Here is a 21,669-nt window from a genome sequence, read left to right on the forward strand (position 1 = left end):
CGCCCTGCATTTCTGTTCTTCTGTGAGCTGCTTTGTTAAGTTTTAAATTTAACACTAAAGCTTTTTGTTGGTACATCTGGCCATCAATGAATAGGGGAAAAAATGAGATTGGTTGAAAATTATTTGATTGTGATAGATTTTATTTTTTTTAAATTTATTTGTTTTATTTATTTTTCGAAGGAGGGAAATAATTAGGTTTATTAATTTATTTACTAAATTTTTTTAATGGAGATACTGGGGATTGAACCCAGGACCTTGTGCATGCTAGGCATGTGCTCTACCACTGAGCTATACCATCCCCCCTGATTGTGGTAGATTTTAAAGATGCTATGGCAAGACTTTTCTTGGATGATATGTAAGAGATTTTCCTTGTTTGAGTTCTTAGTGTTCTGGACTGAAACACAATAAAGACTATTGATTCAATTTAACAGCAACAACAGAATTATTTTGAGTATTTACTTTGCAAAAGGCACAGTGTTAGGCATTTTTGTCCCTGGAGTACCAGCTCCCCGAGCTCAGATATTTGTCTCTTGTTGATTTCCAAGCCCCTGGATTAGGGCTGTCACAGAGAAGGCACTCAGTAAGTATTTGCAGGAAGGATGGATCAAATAGGTGGATGGAATACAGAAAAAGGATTAGACAGAGTACTAGACTTAAAGAAGTGAGCTGTCTGTAAATATGCACGAAATAGCCGTAGGTCCACAGATTGTGACCTTGAAGGAGCAGTTTTACCTTGGGTTTGTTATTGGGAGCTATGTTGAAATTGGAGAAAATCCCGAAAGGAAATGAAAGATTTCCCAAAGTTGTGTCAGTTCTCCGAGTCACCCAGTTTGGAAATCTTTGTGCACTATATCCATTCTGTTCCCCAACACTGGAGCTTTCCTTTGACTTGCCCTTCCTCACTGTTCTGTCTCGTCACGTCCCTCACCCAGACTCCCATCACCTTCTGCCTGAAGCGCACTAGCCTTCTGGTCTACCTCCCTGACTGCGGCGTCTCCCCAGTGTAATCCAGTCTGGATGGATATTGTTGCCAGATTTTTGCCTCTAAAGAATTTATGTCAAAGAAACTATTTCTGATTGAAGTTTGAGCCTCTGTGCATGTTTTTATTCATGGAAAGAAACTACCCAAAAAAGTTTTGAGGAAGGAATTACTCTTTCATACCACGGCAGCCTTTTCACATCTACAGGCAAGTCTAGTTACAAAGCTTTGCAGACTCAATTCAGTTCTCTGACACCCCAGAAATGTCTCTAGTCCTAACTGCCAACCTCTCTGTGGTCTGTGAATACTCAAACACGGATGTTTTTTCCAACAAAACAAACATTTTACATAGTCACTTTGACGTCTTTTTAAAATGCTAAGAAAAGCTACTTCTTGGAATTCGTTGCTTTTTCAATTCTGTATTCAGTTGATAAGAATTCAGTTCACTTTCCCTCTGGTTAACTCTAACCAGCTTCAGCCACATTTGTCAGCAGAAAAACATGGATTATCTTCCTCTCCCCAGTATTATAATTCAATAATGTGCATCATTTGTTTTGGGGAATGAAAATGAAATATTTTTATATTGTCAGAAGTGACCGAAACTTTTTGGAAAAATCTTGGTAAATCCAACCTGTTTAGTAACATGGCATTTATTTGATAAGTTCCATTTATTAGATAAGTTCCATCTTGAAAGAATATGGATAAAATGATGATTTTTTTTAAAACATTGCAAGTTGACCCTCACCTCTGAAGCAGAATATTTAGCTTTTAGCAGAGTATTTAGTATTTAGCGTTGCCTTCCTTTTGCTTACTTTTCAAAGGAGAAACACTCCTTCATTGTCTTTCCAAAAGCGGGCTTGAGCTGCAAGGCGTTCTAGGGAGGGAATTCCCCTTCAAGTAAGATTCTCTCCACCTGCTTGACAACATCAGCCTTTGCTGTAAACTGTTTGAAGGCAGGTAGCAGTTGATTAAGTTTTCTTCCACCTTTTAAATAAAGAAAAAACAAATCAGATGCTCCGCTCATTTCGTCTCTCTTGCTGCGAAAGCCCAGTGGTTTTCCTAGCTCTGTTTCAGAAGCACGTACTGAAGGCTTACTCACCAGCATACTCCGAGGAACTGTTTTTCTGGTGCTTGGGATATAAACATGACTGTCCTGTGGCCTCTTCCCTTAGAGGGCTCATAACTTAGGAAGGGAGACAGATGAGTAAATAACTAACTACAACCCTGCTTGATCAATGCCACATTGGAGGTTTTGAACAAAGTGCCCTGGGAGCACCAGGGAGTGATTGATGCAAGGGAAGGGGGGTGGGGATGGGAATCAGGAAAGACTAAACAGCAGAAGTGACATCTGACTTGAGCCTTAGGGGATGAAGAGAATTTTGCCAGATGGACAAAGGGGTGGGGGTGGGGACCCTCCAGACTCATACAAAAACATGAGAGTGTGAAAGTTTGTGCCTTTGTCTGAGAAGTGGTGAGCTGTCCGTAGGGCTGAAGGAAGAGTGGGGTATGGAAGGGGGTACTGGGAGGTGACGTTGCAGAGATCACTGGGGCCATGTTGGAAAGCTTCAGCTTGATCCAGAGCTTCTGGGGAGTCAGAAGTTTTAAAGTAGGGGGGATGTCTGTTTTAGAAAGATAGTTCTGGCCCCTGAGGATCAGATGATCTGAATGGGCACAAGGGGCCCGGTCAGAGGCAGGGACCATCTTCTGCACGAGAGATGACGAGGTTCTGAGCTGAGGCAGCACCGGCGGGGATGGAAGTGGGGCGTGAGCTTGAGAACCACCTCTGAGGGAGGCCGTGGCGATGGATGAGACGTGGCAAAGGGTCGTTGGGGTGAGGGGAGGAAGCACGGAAGAAAGGTTTGGACGACTTGGGAAACGGGTGCTGCTAACGGAAATAGAGAGGAGAGGAGAAGCAACACTTACGGGGTGAAAGCAGTGAATTCGATTTTGGATGTGTCGGGTTTGGAATGGAGTTCGCAGCTGAAGTTCCCAGAGGGAAAAGCCTTAAATGCAGACAGGGAGCCGGAACGATGGGTAGAGAGAAATTTGACAGTCAGTGATTTTCCAAATCAGGGTGAGGTGGGGAGATAGGGGACGTGCCCTGCCTGGATTTTGTTGTGTTTTTTGAATAAATTATTCTTTTATTTAACCCCCAGCAGCCCTCGGTGGCAGAAACTGCTCTCTGTGTGTTGCTGGTAGGTGGAAGAGCCAGGATTTGGGCTTCTGCCCACGGCTACTCACTCCATGTTGGCGAGCAGAGTCTGGTCCAGTCCAGGGTGGTTTCAGTTCCTGCCTCTGTCTAGTAGACACGAGGGTTATCTTTATAAAAGGTTAAGCAGTAGGGTAGCGGCCATTTCTGGACAACACGGGAAATGTGAAAAGGGCTCTCCAAAAATTACCAAAAAAATGGAACCATGAGCGAATACATGTAAATCGCCTGGAGCCATGCTTGCACGTAGGGCTGCTGACCGCCCGTTAAGTCGTGTTGTTTCTGCTGCTGCTGCTGTCATGTCACCATCGTCCTTACCGTCACTTTAAAATGAGTCCTGTGAACCATGCTGTAAAGTGAGTGACTGTTCACATCTGAGACGGTTTCCTCAAGGTGATCCCTGCAGCTTGGACAGAAAGTGGGCGGGTGGAGACCCGAGAGGAGATACTCGAGATGAGACTTGTTCTGTAATCACAGGACTGGGGCTGAGAATGTGTGTCCCCTGTCCCTCAGCCAGCAAGGAGTCCAGTGTGTCTGGTGCAGAAGGGGCATGTGTGTTGCAAGAGAGTAAAGATTAAGATTGATACTTCAGGATTTATCTTATAAATGTTACATTATATTCATAAAATTGGTTTTGAAACCCTGCATGGGTTTCTATCTGCGAGCAGCCATACCCTTTAATAAGAAATTAAATGCTCATTTTTTTCAATGCCGTAACCTGTAGTTAGAACATTGCATCTTCCTGAGAATTAATATTTGTGCCTTGGGTGCCACGTAGCCTGTGACAGGCTGGAATTCTCCTGGGGGCCAGCCTTATGCATCCTTGCGTCTCTTCCAGCACTGAATGCAGCTGCTGGCATCCTCGAAGGAAGCGATAAATTGTGGTCGAACTGAATTTTCAAAGCCTGCGAAGCCGGCCACCTCCGCACTTGTGGGAATGATTTGCAGCAGAGCTGTATTTTTTGAGTTATGTAACGCATTTAATCTTGTTCTTAGGTCCAGCCTGATGACTGGAGGGGCTAAGCGAGGAGTCCCCAACCCTTGGCTTTTCGAGGAGCCGGAGGAGACCAGAGGCTTGGGTTTTGATGAAATCCGGCAACAGCAGCAGAAAATTATCCAAGGTACCGAATATACCAAGAGTGCGGGCTGAGAAACCGTGTCAGAGAGGACCACAGTCTTGCATGTTCCTTCTACCCACTGAAAATGGGAGGGAACCCTGGCAGTCCTTTAGAGCTCTTGGTGATTTGTGCCTCAGGGTGCCTAAGACAGACAGGTGCTGTTATCCATTGAGGTCGCTCGTGGAAGTAGGGATTCTCTGCCGGGAGAGGGAGAGAGCCGGCAGCTCTGAGTCCCATCACCCCGGTGACTCCGAGGCATGTGACCCCTTACTTTTCTCCACGATTGGGAATCATTCTCCAAAGAAAAGCCTCCATCTTTCTCTTGTGTAGAATTAGTCAGTTTGGCTCTTACCTTCAAGTTCATCTTGCCCATTTGCTTTTAAACCTGCTAATTTCTTCTATTTTTAATTTCGGAAGTAATGCATGATTGTTACATAAAGTTTAAACAATATCAGGATATATAAAAGGAAATCTGTCTGTATTGTTTCTCCAATCTCAAACCATAAACAGATTAATAATATATATTTTCTCAGGCTTTTTTCTCTGCATGTACATACATTACTGTACATTCAGTATAAGTATATATATATTTTATGTAAGTGGGATCATGATACAGATAATTCCACGAGATTTTTTTTTTAAACTTGTGCCATAGACATTTTTTGATGTCAGTGTTACAGGCGTTATTCTTTCTAATTCTGCTTTTTAAAAAAGCCTTGTGGAGGTATAGTTGACATCGTAAGTAGCACACATGTCAAGTGTGTGATTCAGTGAGCTTTGACGTACGTACACGCCTGTGAAACCCTCACTGCAATCATAATAATAAACATAACCATTACTCCCAACAGTGTTCTTCACGTCCCTTTGTAAATCTTACAGTGGTCTCTCCCACATCCCCAGATAGCTGCTGACCTGCTTTCTGTTGCTATAAATTAGTTTCTGTTTTCTATAATTCTGTATAAATGGGATGGTGCAGTTTGGAGGGGGAGGAAGTCTGTAGTTATTTAAATGCAGTTATTTAAATATTCTTCCATGGTGTTCCATGGGCCAGTATTTCCTTCTCTTACATTATAGTATCCCTTGTATAAATTGACCACAATCTGTATATCCGTTCACCTGTTGATGCATATTTTGCTATTATGTATAGAACTGCTGTGAGCATTCATGTGCAAGTCTTTGTATGGTCATACGTTTTCATTTTTCTTAGGTAAATACTTAGCAGTGGAATGACTGCATCATCTAATAGTTATACATTTAACTTTTTTTTTCTTTAATATAATTCTGTTTCTTTCTTTTTTTTTTTTTTCCACTGTATCATATTGGCGGGGGAGGATAATTAGGTTTATTTAATGGAGGCACTGGGGATTGAACCCAGGACCTTGTGCATGCTAAGCATGTGCTCTACCACGGAGCTATATCCTTCCCACCATGTTTAACTTCTAAAGAAACTGGCAAACTAGTTTCAAAGGTGACTGTACAATTTTAACATCACCGCCGGAAGAACTTCTGTGTTCTAATTGCTTCAGATCTTCACCAAAGCTTATTATAGAAAGTCTTGTTAATTTTAGACAGGTGGGTAGTTGCATTTCATTGTGGTTTTAATATGTATCTCCCTCATGACCAGTGAATCTGGGCATGTACTTATTTGTCATCAGCATGTCTTCTTTGATGAAGTGTTTATTCAAATTGTTGGTCTGTTTTTAATTCAGTTGTTTGTCTTTTATTACTGAGTTACAAGAATTTTAAAACGTAAATCCTTTTATATGTCATTTTTCAGAGATATATATATGTGTTTTACAAATATTTCCTCCCCATCTATGGCTTGTATTTTTCATTCTCTTAACGATATCCTTTAAAGAGCAGAACTCCTTAATTTTAATGAACTCCAGTTAGAGATCTTTGATTACCTAAACCCACAAAGATTTTCTGCTTTATTTTTTCTAGAACTTTTATAGTTTTAGGTTTTACATTAGATCTACGATCTACTTTGAATTGGTTTTTTATATAGCAAGGTATAAATAGAAATTCAAAAAAATCTTTTTTTTTTTTTGCATTTGAATATCTGTTTGTTCCTACACCGTTTGGCGGTGAGGGGTAAGTCTCTACTGACTTACTCTGCTATTGTCAGAAATCCATTGACCATATATGTTGTGGGCCTACTTCTGGTCTCCCCCTCAGTTCCATTTGTCCATTTTTTTTATCTTTACATCAGTGACATACTGTCTCCATTGTTGTACCTTTGCCGTAAGTCTTTATATCAGGTAGTCTAGGTCTTCCAACTTTGTTCTTTTTCAAAAATGTTACTGGCCATTCTAGATCTTTTGCATCTCCATATGAATTTTGGAATCTGCTTTTAATTTCTACAAAAAAGCCTCCTGGAATTTTGATTGAGATTACAGTGCACCTTTAGATTAATTTGAGGAGAATTGACATCTTAACAATATTGAGTCTTCTGATCCATGAATATGGTATATCTCTCCATTTATTTAGATCATCTTTAATTTTTCTTAACAATGTTTTGTAGTTTCTTCTGTGCGCGTCTCTACATCTTTTGTCATATTCATTCCGAAGTATTTCATATTTTTAAATTCTCTTATTAATAGCATTTAAAAATTTCTATTTCTGATTGTGGCTACTATATAAAAATACAATTGGTTTTCATATATTGATCTGGGACCATGTGGCCTTGCTAAATTCACTAATTTATTAACAGCTTTCTTGTAGAATCTGTAGGGTTTTCTATACAAATGGTCATGCCATCTATGGATAAAGATAGTTTTACTTTTTAAAAAACAATTTCATTTTTCAGAGCAGTTTTAAGTCAACAGCAAAATTTAGGGGAAGGTCCAGAGAGTTCCCATATAACCCCTTTCCCCACACATGCATAGTCTTCCCCCATTATCAACATCTCCCACCAGAATGGTAGACTTGTTAGGATTAATTAACCTACATTGACATCATAATCACATAAAGTCCGTAGTTTATTTTAGGGTTTACTCTTGGTGGTGTGCATTCTGTGGTTTGGACAAATATATAATGACATATATCCATCATTAGAGTATTATACAGAATATTTCCACTTCCCTAAAAATCTGTGCCCTGCCTGTTTATCCCTTCCTCATCTCTCAACTCTTGGCAATCTCTGATCTTTTTATCATCTCCATAGTTTTGCTTTTTCCAGAGTGTCAAGTGATTGGAATCATACAGTATGTAGACTTTTCAGATTGGGTTCTTTCACTTAGTAATATGCATTTAAGTTTCCTTCATGCTTTTTCAAGGCTTGTTAGTTCATTTCATTTTAGCACTGAAGAATTTTCGATTATCTGGATGTACCAAGTTTATCCATTCACCTTCTGAAAGGCATCTTGGTTGCTTCTGTGTTTTGGCAGTTGTGAAAAAGCTGCTGTAAACATTTGTGTGCAGGTTTTTCTGTGCATGTAAGTTTCCAACTCTTTGGGTAAACACCAAGGAGTGTAGTTGCTGAATCGTATGGTAAGAATATGTTTAGTTTTGTAAGAAATCACCAAACTATCTTCCAGAGTGGCTGTACCATTAGGCATTCCTACCAGCAAAGAATGAGGGTTCCTGTTGCTCTGTGTTCTTGTCAGCATTTGATGTCAGTTTCCAGGTTTTGGCTACTCTAATAGATGTGTAGTGGTATCTTGCTGTTTTAATTTGCATCTCTCTCATAGCATATGATACGGAGCATCTTTTCAAATGCTTATTTGCCATCTGTATGCCTTCTTTGGTGAGGTCTGTTAAGATCTTTGGTCCATTAAGACTTTTTTGTATGTTTTAGATAACACTCCTTTATTAGATATATTTTTTGCAAGTCTATATAGCATGTTTTCTCATTTTCTTGACAGTGTCTTTCACGGAACAGAAGTTTTAAATTTTAATGAAATCCAGCTGATCAATTATTTCTTTCATGGATTATGCCTTTGGTGTTGTACCTAAAAAGTCCTTGCTAGACTTCTAGTTCCTTGTTTTGTGTGTAAGGACCTTGGAAGTCACCACTCCATCCTAACAATCAGTAATAATCTGCACCCAGCCACCTTCATGATTTGTCAAGTTATTTACAGATCAATACATATTTAATTTTAAAAAATTTTTAATTGAAGTATAATTGATTTACAATGTTGTGTTCGTTTCAGGTATACATCAAAGTGATTCAGATATGTATAGATATTTATTTACTCCTTTTCAGATTCTTTTCCGTTATATGTTATTACAAGAAATTGAATATAGTTCCCTGTGTTATACAGTAGATCTTTGCTGTTTATTTTATATATAGTAAAATGTCTTTTTTTTTTTTAAGTTTAGTGTATCTTTTTAAAATTCTTTTTTGAGGGGGAGGTAATTGGGTTGGTTTATTTAGTTTTGGAGGAAGTACTGGGGATTGAACACAGGACGCTGTGCATGCTAAGCATGTGTTCTACCCCTGGAGCTATACCCTGCCCCATAAAATGTGTCTGTTAATGCCCACCCCCTAATTTATCCCTCCCCGCTCTTTCCCCTCTGGTAACCATAGTTTGTTTTCTGTGTCTGTGAGTCTGTTTTTGGTTTGTAAATAAAATTTGTATCTTTTTTTTTTTTTTAGATTCCACATGTAAGTGATATCATATGCTTTGTCTTTCTGACTTACTTCCCTCAATATGATAATCTCTAGGTCCATCCATGTTGCTCCTAATTCAATTTCTTTAATACAGTCTTACTCAGATTATCTGTTCCGTCTTGTGTGAATTTTGGTAGCTTGTGTCTTTGAAGGAATTGGTCCATTAAAGAATTGGTTATCTAAAGTTATCAAATTTGTGGGCATAAAGTTGTTCATAACATTCCCTTTATTACCATTTTAATGTCCATGAGATCTGAGGGATGCCCACTTTTCCATTCTGATACTAGTCATTTGTGTCCTTTCTCTCTCTCTCTTTTTTTTTTTTTTTTGGTAGTTAGCCTGGTTAGAGGCTCATCAGTTTTATTGATCTTTTCAAAGAACCAGTTTTAGTTTCATTGAGTTTTCTCTTTTAATTTCCTGTTTTCAGTGTCATTGATTTCTCCTCTAATTCTTATTATTTCTTTTCTTCTGCTTATTTTGGACTTAATTTGCTCTTCTTCTAATTTCCTGAGGTGGAAACTTAGACTATTGATCTTAGATCTTTGTTCTTTTCTAATATAAGCATTTGATTCTATAAATTCCCCCTCTATGCACTGCTTTTGCTATGTCTCATAAATTTTGGTAACTTGCGTTTTCATTTAGTTCAGAATATTTTTTAAGTCCTCTTGAGATTTCTTCTTTGATCATGTGTTATGTAGATAGTAAACAAGATACTTCTAAATATTTTGGGATTTTCCATCTGTCTTTATGTTACTGATTTCTCATTCAATTCCATTGTATTCTGAAAGCAGACGTATGATTTCTGTTCTTTTAAATTTATTAAGGTATGTTTTATGGCTCAGAATGTGGTCTGTCTTGGTGAATGTCCCTGTGTGCTTGAAAAATATGTGTATTCTGCTGTTGTTGGATAAAATAGTCTATAGTTGTCCATTATTTCTGGTCGATCATAATGGTGTTGAGTTGAGCTGTGCCTGCCGGATCTGTCCATTTCGGATAGAGGGGTGCCCAGGTCTCCAGCTGTGACAGTGGACTTACGTATTTCTCCTTGTAGTTCCATCAGTTTGTTTTGCCTCATGTAGTCTGAGGCTCTCCTGTTAGGTACATACTTGTCGGAGATTGTTGTCGTCTTGGAGAACTGACCCACTTATCATTATGCAATGCATCTCTTTACCCTTGATAAGTTTACTTCCTTTGAGGTCGGCTCTGTTTGAAATTAGCTTTCTTTTGATGACAATGTGGTTTATGTTTGTCCATCCATTTATTTCTAATATCTGTGTTTGTTTATATTTAAAGTGAGGTTCTTGTAGACAATATGTAGTTTAGTCTTTGCCTTTGCGTTGGTATGGTTTTACTTCTTCATTTCAATCTGGATGCCTTTTATTTCTCTTTCTTGCCTTATTACGCTGGCCACAACCTCTGGTACAGTGTAGAGATGCTGACAGCAGACGTCTTGCCCTGTTCCTACTCTTATGGAGGAGATATTCATCTGAAAACCAGATGTGAGTGTTTTTCTTTGTTCAGTACTAGGTACTTTTGTCTTTCTAAAAATATTCTTGAGTTTTTTTTCTAGGGTGTAGTTATTTGGGTCTTGCATTGACCAGAGCAGTGTTTATTTTAGAGCAGGGCTCAGGAAACCATGACCTATGGACCACATCTGGATCACCACCTGTTTTTGTATGGTCTGCAAGCTAAAAATGGTGTTTCTATTTTTAAATGGTTGAAAAATGGTCAAAAAAAGAATACTTGAAAAAAAAAGAATATTTGGGGACTTGTAAAAATGGTATAATGTTCAGAGTTTAGTGTCCATGAGTAAAGTTTTATGGGAACACGACCGTGCTCATTCATTTGTGTGTTAGTTACGGATGCTTTCCTGTGACAACGGCAGGGTTGGATAGCTGCGCCAGAGACCATGTGAACCACGAAGCCTAAGATATTTGCTCTCTGGCTCTTTATAAAAAATGCTTGCTGACCCCAGTCTAGAGGTGATTTCCTTCACTTCTGTGCCAGAACCATTCTGAATACTCTGTCTGATGCCCCGTGAACTATGAGAAGACCTGGTTCATGGGAATAGAAACTATAACCAACCCCTCTGAGCTCAGAGGATCATTCCCTCGAACCCTTTTGGGTGGTTCTTTACTGAGCCTTGTTTAGTTTCCGCACACCCATGCCCTGATCAGCACTCAGCTGGGGTCTCCAGGTGGACCCCGTGCAGATCTCCTGGGCTGCTCTCTCCTCTCCGGCACTGTGTGCTACCTACTCTGGCTACCTGGACCTACTTGGATTCTTCTCAGCTCAGGGAGGCTGCTGGGCCCTACCTGGGGTCCACCTTCCCCACCATGGCCCGGGAACCCTTTCAGGGGGATGATCTGGGGCAGTCAGAGAGCTCGTGTCATTAGTTACACAGCTCTCAGGGAGTGCTGACCTTCATTTCCTGATGTCCGCATCTTGAAATTGGTGTTCTGTATATTTTGCCTGTAGTTCTATGTTGTGTTTTGTTGTCCAGTTGTTTCAGGCTGGAAGTAAACCTGGTCCCTGTCAGTTCATCTTGCCCAGAGGTGGAAGTCTAACTCTATCTTAAACTCCCTTTCCACAGTGAAATTGTGGATGAAATGAAACAGTGAGCCTCCCGTGTCTCTAATTCTGCGGACTCGGCCCCATGTCGTGTCTGAAGCAAAGTGAAGAAGTTAAGAGCAGTGTCGCTTCGCACTCAGCCCAGCCTTTCACTCGCAGTGCTTTATTCTGCAGGATTCATGGCTCCTGAAAGGAATGTCTGGCTAGCTAATACTTAGGAATTTTCTGGCATTGTTGCTTTTTGCCCAGAAAAGCTGTTTTCAGTCAGGAAAAGTCTCCCTGTCCCTGAGAAGGGGCTTCGTTTGGAGAAACACCTTCCGGAGTGGGGAGATGCCGGCCTCTGGGGGTGCGGGCGGGTGGAGGGGGGCGGTGGCACGTACTGCAGGTCAGTATGTTTCTCTGCTCTCACCTTTGTGTTTCCAAAGGCGCTGTCCCTGCCGCCTCCCTAGCAGGAGGGTTTATTCTGGTTTTCAGGGATAAACACAGAAACGAAAGTCATCTTTACACAAAACCCCGACTGACCTTTTCTCTGCTCAGGTGCCTTGGTGCCGTGCGGAGGTTGGCACAGCTCTGCTTCGTTGCCAGGTCCTGCGCTAGAAAAAAATACAGAGCCCCGAAGGGTCATTTCTCACTGCCTTCTGCCCGTGGAGTCTGTTAGCCTTTCTGTACTTCCGTTGACCCTTAGAGAACACTTTGAAAACCATCCTCAGGTAATGGCTCACCGGTAGAGCTTAGACTCGAGGCAGTGAATGCCTTCCCTTCCCGACCTGGAAGGCAGCCCTGGTCGCAGCCAGTTTGTCGGTCTCAGCTTCTGGGCCGCTTAAGCCATACTTTGAGGCACAAATGGACATTCAGCTGAAGATGGGCGAGGTGATGACAGTAACTGGATCACCTTAAACATCCCTGAGATAAAAGGAAGGAAGGTGGGTTTGTGGTGAGCACAGACCCTTGTCTCAGTCAGACGATGAGCCTTGGAGAAGGTGTGAGTGTCACCCTGAGTTTCCTCGGGACATCTCTTGTTGCTGGGGCTTCTTACTTAGCTCCGTCTTTCCTTACCATAGTCTGTAGACATCCTTTCTAGTAGCGGAAAGTGGTGCCTTAGTTCTGGGTTTCTGCTTCCTCAGGTCTCTGAAACGGCTGTGGGGCGGGTGGCCGGCCAGGCTGCACCTTATGCTGGCCCTTCTTTGCAGCTCATCTTTGGACCCGTGCAGTCGTAACTTCACAGACGACTCTCTCTGAAGATACGCCTTCCTGTAGCTGTCACCTCATCTGGGGTTCCTTCCCCCAAAATCTAAAAACAAAAGTACCTGTTCTTAAGACTTGCTCTAAGAGTCTTTCCAAGGTAATGATTAACTTCCCCCCGCTTGACCTCAGCTTTCCTCGTCCGTTCCTTGCTTCCCCGTATCCAGGGAGAGCCCCTTCTGTGTGTCAGATGGGAGAATTTCCATTGCTTCTCTTCGGCACCGAACACCACGGCATCAGCTGCTCTTCCTACTGCCTGAACTCAGAGGCCATCTGGTGTTGACCGGAGGCCCTTCTGTGTATGTGTCGCAGGGACTGCATTTCTTCCTTCTGCAAACCTAGAGTCTGCAGTCATTCCGTGGTGTAAACACATTTTTTAAGTGCTTGCTCTGTCCCACCAGGTGGGTTCAGAACCGGGACGAGAACCTAAGAAAAGACACAACCCCAGCCCTTGGGGGTCTCCATGATAATGAGTCATCATTAAGAGAAAAGAGTGTAACGTAGATATTTTTCACTCATAATTCACGTCTGTATTAGGTGAATCAGCATCAGGACTTGAATGATTTTTTTTTCCTAGTTTAAAGGGTCTGAGGTGGCAGCTCTTAGGAATGTCCCTTGGTTTTATTGTTAAAATGTTGGTAACTTTCTGCTGCTGACAATTTCAAGCACATGACAGTGGAGAAAGTACAATAATGATTGCACCTCACCCATCAGTTGCTTCAGCAATCATCATCTCGTGGCCAGTCTGGTTTCATCTCTGTGTCAGCCCATCTCCCCATCCCTGGATTATTTTTTGAAGCAAATCCTAGACATTATATCCTTTCCCTGGTGAATATTCGAGAATGTAATCTCTAAAGTATGTTTGTAAAAGATAAGGACTGTTTTTTAAAAAAAAAAACCAAAACCACAAGGCTGTAATGACCAAGTTGACAGTAATTCCTTAATATAATCGAGTATCTGATGAGTGTTCAGGTTCCCCTGCTTGTCCCATGGTGGGTTTTTATTAAGTTGTTCAGTTCCGGATCTGGATATGGTGTGTACATTACAACTAATCGATGTGTCCCTGAAGTTTCTTTGATAGATAAGTGCCTTTGCCAGCTCCTTTTTCTTTGCAGTGTTCTCTTTGGAGGAAACAAGATCATTTGCCCTGTAGTTTCCAACCATCTGGACCTTCTGTTTGTAGCCTCATGTATTGTTTAACGTATTTCTCTGTCCCATGAATTTTCTGTAAATTGGTAGTTAGATCTAGTGGCTTGATCAGAGTCAAGTTTGTTATTTGTGGCAAGAATACATTATGATGACTGTCCTGTTATGTTTAAGCTACAGCCACCAGGTCGTCCTCCTACAGTTACATAATATTTAATTAGAAGGTGGTTTTACTGAAGGTCTTAAGATAGGAAACATTTAAACACCTAACTGTTCCACAGGGGTTTTCCAAAAATTATTCGTTTTCTATTGCTGCTAGAATAAATTAGCATAGACTTAGTGACTTAAAATGCGAATTTAGTGTCTTACAGCTCTGTAGGTCAGAAGTTCAATACAGATCTTATTGGGCAATACAGTTACAATAATGAATATTATAACAATAAGTGTATTGTAATGTTACAATACAGATCAAGGTGTTGGCAGGGCTAGGTTCTCTTTTGGAGGCTCTGGGGGCAATTCATTCCCTTGCCTTTTCCAGCGTGTAGAGGCTGCCCACATCCCTTGGCTCATGGACCCGTTCTTCAGTCTTTGATGCTAGCAAGTGGCCTCTCTAACCCTTCTTCCTAGCTCCCTCTGATCACAGCTGGGAAAGATTCTCTGTTCTAAAGACGCATGTGATTACATGGGGCCCACTTGTACAATCCAGAATAATCTCCCATCTCAAATTCCTTAACCTTAATTATATCTGCAAAGTTTCTTTCGCCATGTAAGGTCATGTTTTCACAGATTCCTGGGATGAGGATGTGGACGTGTTTGGGGGGCCATTATTCTGTGTAGCACAATGGTCATTCATTTTTTTTTTTAAAGTTAACAGCATCGTAAAATTGAAGAATGATTAATAGAGTGTGATATATTGCAGATGATCTATTGTGATACCATAATGCCTTGGGTTATAGAAAAGGTAGAGGAGATTTAATAATGAGCTGCCATTATGACATCATAGTAGTTTTACATGGTTCTGGATCACTGCCTGCACAGGTCTTGATAATCATTTATATTTTTGCAAGTCGCTGCATTCTATTTTGTTCATTGCCTCTAAGATGACCATACTGCCTCCCCTTAGAAGTGCTACCTTAAGACTTGTAGCAGTTCAAGTCATCAATATGTTTACTATTAAATCCACAGCATCTCTGTTATCTGGACCTTCTGTGGTTTTGAACTATGGGATGAAAATTTATTGTGGCACCTAAACATAGTGAAGAGGTGCCAAGTTCTTATGGAAATGATTTAAGTAGGGCAGAATTTTTCGTCTTCTTTCTGTTTTGCATTAGCAAGATAACCTTTAGGTAGTTAAGTCAGATAATGAGTCATCATTAAGAGAAAAGAGTGTAACGTAGATATTTTTCACTCATAATTCATGTCTGTATTAGGTGAATCAGCATCAGGACTTGAATGATTTTTTTTCCTAGTTTAAAACCATAAAGGAATTTCCTTTTCACTTTTTATATTGTTTTACCTTTTAATTCACATTGATACTTGACCCTCAGTCCTATATATAGATTATTTTGGGGATGCATTTGGAATTTTACTGGAACATTGGTCATCCTGTAGCAGCACTAGGTTGATGATAGATTTCTCTTGGAGGCCCTCCAAGAAGTTGTTACTAAAGACCAAAAGGACCTCATTATAAAGTGATTTTGCTATAAAATGGTCCCTTGGAATGATCCCTAGAGACACCAGGTCATTTGTATAGTTAAAAAAAGTATGGAGTGTCAAAAAATGTTACTAAGAGGTCCTTACCTCACACCATTAGTCTAAATAAATTCCAGATGAATTAACAAGTTAAGTGTGATGGCTTAATTCCATAAAAAGACGAGGAAAAAATGTATAAGGAAATGTTAATATGATCTTGGGCAAGAAGACCTTTGTGATTTCTGCTTTTGTAGATATGCCTTCATGTGAAACAGTCATTTAAAAAACCCCATCAACAAGTGAAGCCACAAATGTCATGTTACCCTCATCTGGCAGAATGCTTGGTGGAAAGAGTTATGGACTCAGCCTCAGAGTGTTCTTTCCAGTGCACCTGAAAGCAAAGGAAAAAAGTAGTTACAAAGAGATTGAGACTGCCCAATTCAAAAAAAAAAAAAAAAAAGAAAGAAATCAAAATTTAAAGATCTTGAGTAACTTGAGTTCTTTTTAAAGTTTTAAAATCTAGGAAAGTGACACATTTTTTAAAACAAAAATGCTATTTTACTATACATTGTTTTGTATTCTGCTTTTTTTACTTAATAGCATATCAAATTTCTTTTGAAATCAAAGTATACACATGCAATATCATTTTTCATGGCCAATATAGTGTTTTACTATGAGGCTGTACTCTGTTTTTAAACAAATCACTGAGTCTGGGCATTATTACGTTGTTTCCAATTCTTCACTATTATAAATGTGTCAGCCTGGGTCCAATCTGGAGAAAAAAATTTCAAGTTGGAAAATTTAATATACAGAATTACTAACTATAATAGGTCGTTAGAGTAATGAGGGATTACCTAAGCAAGAAATAGAGAGACAGAAGTAGCAGGTAGCAGGTGCAGTCACTAACTCTTGTGCTGAGATGGGGCACCCAAGGCAGCATCTCATGCCCCCAGGGCTGAGGTCCAGATCACAGCTGGGAGTCCAGTGGATTTCAGAGAAGTCACTGGGGCGCCCCGCTGGTGGATCTTCCTGGAGATCTGTCCTTAGGGGACCAGGGAATACTGTTCTAACTGCAGGCACTCTGTTGTAAAACTGCCCAAGGAGAGGGTGTGTTGGGAGAAGTGGCTGGCTTGGGTTGTCGCTGGGTGCTGGACACTGAAGGAGCTGGACACTGGAGAAACTGTAAGCCTGCACGAGCCTGTCACAAGGACAGGCTGGAGCCAGGAAGCAAGCACTGTTTCCTCCTGCAGTGTCTCTGCAGTCCCTTCTGCTGACAAAGCTGGTAAAGGGAAAAATATTTCAAGGACCCAGATCCATTTTCACAGAGCAGCCAAAGAAGGGTGAACTTGGATCTAAGAGGCAGTAAATTGATCAGCAGCATAGGAAGCAATATCCTTGTATGTACATCACTTTATACTATATGAGTGTTTTCTTGCATATGTACCTAGAATTGATAGATAAAAAGGTAGGCACAGTTTGCTCTCTAAAAAGATATATTAACTGTTGTCCCATGACAGCTCCCTTTGGACCGTTTCACACTTTACTTAACCCTGGGTGTTAGCATTCTTTTTAATCCTTACAAATCTTACAAGTCAAAAAAACCCCCAAAACCCTCATTATTGTTTGTTGATGTTTTTAAAAAATCAATAGTGATGTCAGAGCTTTTATTTATTTTCCTTTATAATTCTTTTGTGCTTTTTCTGTCTATATCTTTTGCCCATTTAAAAAGTTGAAATATTGTCTTTCTTACTGATTTGTACATGCTCTTTACATATGAAGTATCAGAAAGTTCAAACATTTACATAATCAAATCTCATAATACTTCATTATTAATATTTAAAATTTAATTCATCTGGAAATCATTGTAGTTTAAGGTCCGAGGTGTCAGTATTTAACTTTTTTCTTGATTTTGTTCCAATAATGTTAGCTATTTTCTCTCCCTTTTCCTGACTGATTTAAAATGCTACTTTGATCATATATTGAATTGTGTTACATGCCTGGATCTATTTCTGGACTTTAAATTGTTTTCCTTTGGTTTCTAGTTAGTTGATTGTCTTACTTTTTCTTTCAGAACAGGACGCAGGCCTTGACGCCCTTTCCTCGATCATAAGTCGCCAGAAACAAATGGGGCAGGAAATTGGGAATGAACTGGACGAACAAAACGGTAGGAATACGTCCGAGATTGACCGGATTTGCCAGTTAGTATAAATGCTAACGGCTTGTGTACTTGTTAAGTGACTTTAATATTACAAAACACATGAAGTAGTTTCACATTGATGGATTATTACAGGTTAATGCAATTGAGGACGATTTGTGGGATGTGTAGATTGTGGTTATTAAACATGATGCAAAGAAATTTGGTAAAAAAAATTTCCAATTTTCTGGAGCTGCTTTTAAAAATACTTTGTTTTGCGATCCATTTATCCCGTGAGCTCCCCCGTGGCCTCCCGGTGACGTGGCTCAGTGAAGCAGGCTGCTGTGGGGCGGGGCCACCCAGGCTGTGCGGGTCTTTGTCATCCACACACTGGGTGGAGTTGGCTCCTCCTTCATCGTAAACACCAGGCTTCAGGGCAAAACAGTACTTAAAGATTTTTATTCAGTGCTTGGTGTGGCGAATCTGGTTGGAGGAAGGTTCGTTTGCAAACCACGAGCAGGACGGCTTGGGAGAGACAGAGTTTGAAGTCGAGAGCCTACCTGAGAGGCTCTTGCGCTCCAGGTGCGTGGTCTGAGGGGACGGGGAGCCTGAACGAGGGCTGCAGCAGCAGGGGTGGAGGAGAGAGGATGGAGGCAGGGGACTGATGGTGCTTGGACTGTGATGGGACCTGGTCAGGGGAATTGGGTGGGGGAGCCACTGGTTTGTGAGCAGAGAGCCTAGGTCCACTTTGAATGTGTCCAGTTAGAGATGTCAGGGAGAGAGCCGAGTCTCAGTGTCGAGTGGACAGCGGGAGACGAGGTCCCAGAGCTTGGTGAGGGGACAGGACCACAGGGAAGGGATGTGGGACGCTTCAGCACAGAGCTGATGTGTGGCAGCGTTTCAGTGAGGCTAACATTTATTGAAGACCCCTGCTATGTCCTAAGTATTTTTATCTATGTCATTTCATTCGATGCACGGCACAGCATCACCAAGACAGTGTTCTCTCTGTTTGTTGGAGATAAAGCCCAGAGTGCCTGAGGGTCCCCCTAATGTCACCTCACTTAGAAGGGACAGAACTGAAATTCAGACTCAGCCCTTCTGATTCTCTTGTGACTGCTTTTTTCTGCTACAGTAGCTTCCTCTTTAAGGAAGACAAGGTAGGGAGAGAAGAGTAGTAAATAAACGGTTCCAAGGTCTTGGCTCTTGGTCTTAGTATCCCAGAGGCTCGGGGTGGGATGACTTTCAAGAAAAGTTACGTCTGTGGGAGCGTCGGAGCCCTGGGGGTGGGCGGCTGCTCACGCTGGAGGTGGGGCTGCACCTGTCAAACTGTGCCAGTGCCACTTCTCCTGATCTCTACGGAGAATGAGTTCATTTGTTCCCACAGCACTGTTCCCTTCATCTATCGTAAATGAGTGAGTAAATAAATTAGTTCCATCTATCTACCACCATCATAGGTGAATAGATTCCCAAAGCAAGTGGAGAAGCCGTCTATCTTTACAATCCCAATAGTGGTTTTTAATGATTCAAGCACAGAGAGGAGGGCAGTTCAGTCCTTTCCTGATGGTGCTAATGTGGATGTGCTAATTGTTGTGTTTGCCTCCAGCTTGCTCATTGGCCAGCTCCTTCCTTGGAAGGCAGTGTTTGTAAGAAAATGAGCTCTATAGGAAGTCTGCCTGTCGTGCGTGTTACTGTGCATTAGCCCAAGGAAGTTTAGCCTGTGCAGTGGGTCCGACTCGAAAGCTCACTGGCCACCACGCTGGTGAGGCACGCCCATCCTGTGATGTGCTTATTTAGTTCACCCATGTCTAGTAACCTGCGGTCCAGGGCTGAGAACTGATGGTACGTACTTCGGTGTGGTAGCTTGCTGACTTTCCAGGTGAAATCAAGCATTTTTCTTGTGTAATCAAGCACACGAGCCTGTCCTTGTCTTGTCTTTTTCCTTGTTCAGTGGGTCTCCTGCTTTGCAGTGTATTGGAATCACCCGAAGATCTTATAAGCCTCCACAGCCCAGGCCGTGCCTGAGCTGGTTTTCTGTTGTCGGCTGTAACAAACTGCCACAGCCCCAGCGGCTACAAACAACGCGAACTCCTTATCTTACAGCTCTGGAGGTCAGAAGTCTGACGTGGGCATCCCTGGGCTAAAACCGGGTGTCGGCAGGGCTGTGTTCCTTCCTGGAGGTTCTGGGGGAGGATGACTTCCCTTGCCTTTTCCGGCTTCTGTGGGCCGCCTGCATCCCTTGGCTTGCGGCCCCTTCTCCATTCTCAGAGCCAGCAGCAGTAGATGGAGTCCTCCTCACTGTGTCACTCTGACCTCTGACTTCTGCCTCCCACTTCCACCTTGAAGGACCTCTGGGATTACATTGGGCCCAGTGAGATAGTCCAGAGTAGTTTTCCTATTTAAGGCCAACTGATTGAGCAGGCTTACTCCGTCTGCAACCTTAAGGCCCTTTGGCCGCGAAACCTGGCATATCCTCAGGTTCCAGGATGGAGACGTCTTTGGGGGGCACTGCTCTGCCTGCCACAGCTCTTTATGCCAGTTAAGTCAGGATCTCTAGGGTGAGGCCCAAGCGCCAGTATTTTTTAAAGCCCCCCAGGTGATTTCAGTGTCCTGCCAAGTGTGAGACCCAGGGCCCTTGTTGGACACGCTGAGAGGGTCTATTTAGTGCTGTACTTTTTACATTGCCTCTCACACACTCACGTGACAAATTCTGGAACATTCACCTGGTTACATACGTACATGTCTGCCATCCTGGGCACAGAGACTCTTTCTTCCCACCACACGTTTTACCCCCATCCTGGTGCTGCCTCTTCCACGACTCCCTGGTCCTCATCTCCATTCCAGACCCGGATGCATGCATGTGTACATAGACAAACGAGGTATTTTTCCATTCGTTGCCAAAATAAGCTGGGTTTTCTCTGCGGTGGCCCCCCAGAGAGGTGGCAGTTACACCGGTGGTTTTCCAGTGTGCACATTTGCTCCCCAGAAATAGGGCAGAATCAGCCATTTCTTTCACAGGGACAGAGAGACTCTCTGAGGGCAAAAAATTATATCCTGCCAGGACTGTCATCAGCCTTTATTCCTTTTGTCAAAACCACTAAGGCCATTATATCTCTAGGTGCTGAGGACAGGGTTGCAGCCCCATGTGGATTTTTCCTGTGACCCGAGTGTGTAATGAGGCCCCTGAGACCCTGGAGAAGGATACCCCTTGTGGTGTCAGTATGTCTGTTTGGTTTATTGACCGAATAATTATTAAATTGTTGTTTTGGTTTTCGTTAGATGAGAGAAACAACAGGCTAGGTCATGGTGAGTCAGGCCATTTTGGAATCAAGTACTGAAACCTTCCTAACAAAATACACGCCACTGAGAACATAACCACAAAGCTGAAGGGACGAATTACCATCAGTCTCCAGCCTTTCCAGAGAGAGTTAAAAAGGGCCTGACCGGCACACGTCGTTCCCTGTTCATGTGCCAGTGGCCAGGCCCTGCGAGGAAGGGGGTCGGCAGTTCAGTGGAAATACCTGGGCGTCTAGTGGGTGTGGGGTTCGGAGCTGGGGGTAAGTGAGGGGTGACGGGAGAGGGACTGAGCCAAGGAGACCACCTCACTGGGATCACAGTTCACAGCGAACGGGATGGCTGGGCGCAGGGAGCTCGGGCCAGCCTGGCTGCCCAGGTGCTGTTCCCGAATGAAGTTGTGGTACAGTTTTACTGAAAAATTCCCCGAAGTTCTCGCTCAGGAGGACAGGGTCTTTCGAAAGGAATGAATGCTAAAACGAGAAAATGAATGGGTGTGGCTTGACTGGCTTGACTGAAGTAGATGTTTCTGAGACCTAATTTGGGCATTGGCCAAACCTTAGACTCAGCACCAAGGAGGACCGCAGAGTCCTGGTTCTGATGGATGAATAACACCAAGAACGGGCTGTTTCACAAATCCCTGTCAGTATGTGCCGGTCCTCATCACCCTTT

At 42.2% G+C, this 21,669-nt stretch overlaps 1 protein-coding gene across 1 annotated transcript in view; it reads left to right on the forward strand.

The window, feature by feature from the left end:
- The window catches only part of STX8 (syntaxin 8), a 207,277-nt gene that overhangs the window by 35,377 nt on the left and 150,231 nt on the right, over positions 1 to 21,669 (forward strand). The window contains exons 6-7 of the mRNA XM_072940631.1: positions 4,185 to 4,309; positions 17,644 to 17,736. Of these exons, the coding sequence (XP_072796732.1) occupies positions 4,185 to 4,309; positions 17,644 to 17,736 (218 nt within the window). The remainder of the gene's footprint in view (positions 1 to 4,184; positions 4,310 to 17,643; positions 17,737 to 21,669) is intronic.

This window comes from Vicugna pacos, chromosome 16, assembly GCF_048564905.1.
Source record: "Vicugna pacos chromosome 16, VicPac4, whole genome shotgun sequence".
Lineage (NCBI taxonomy): Eukaryota > Metazoa > Chordata > Mammalia > Artiodactyla > Camelidae > Vicugna > Vicugna pacos.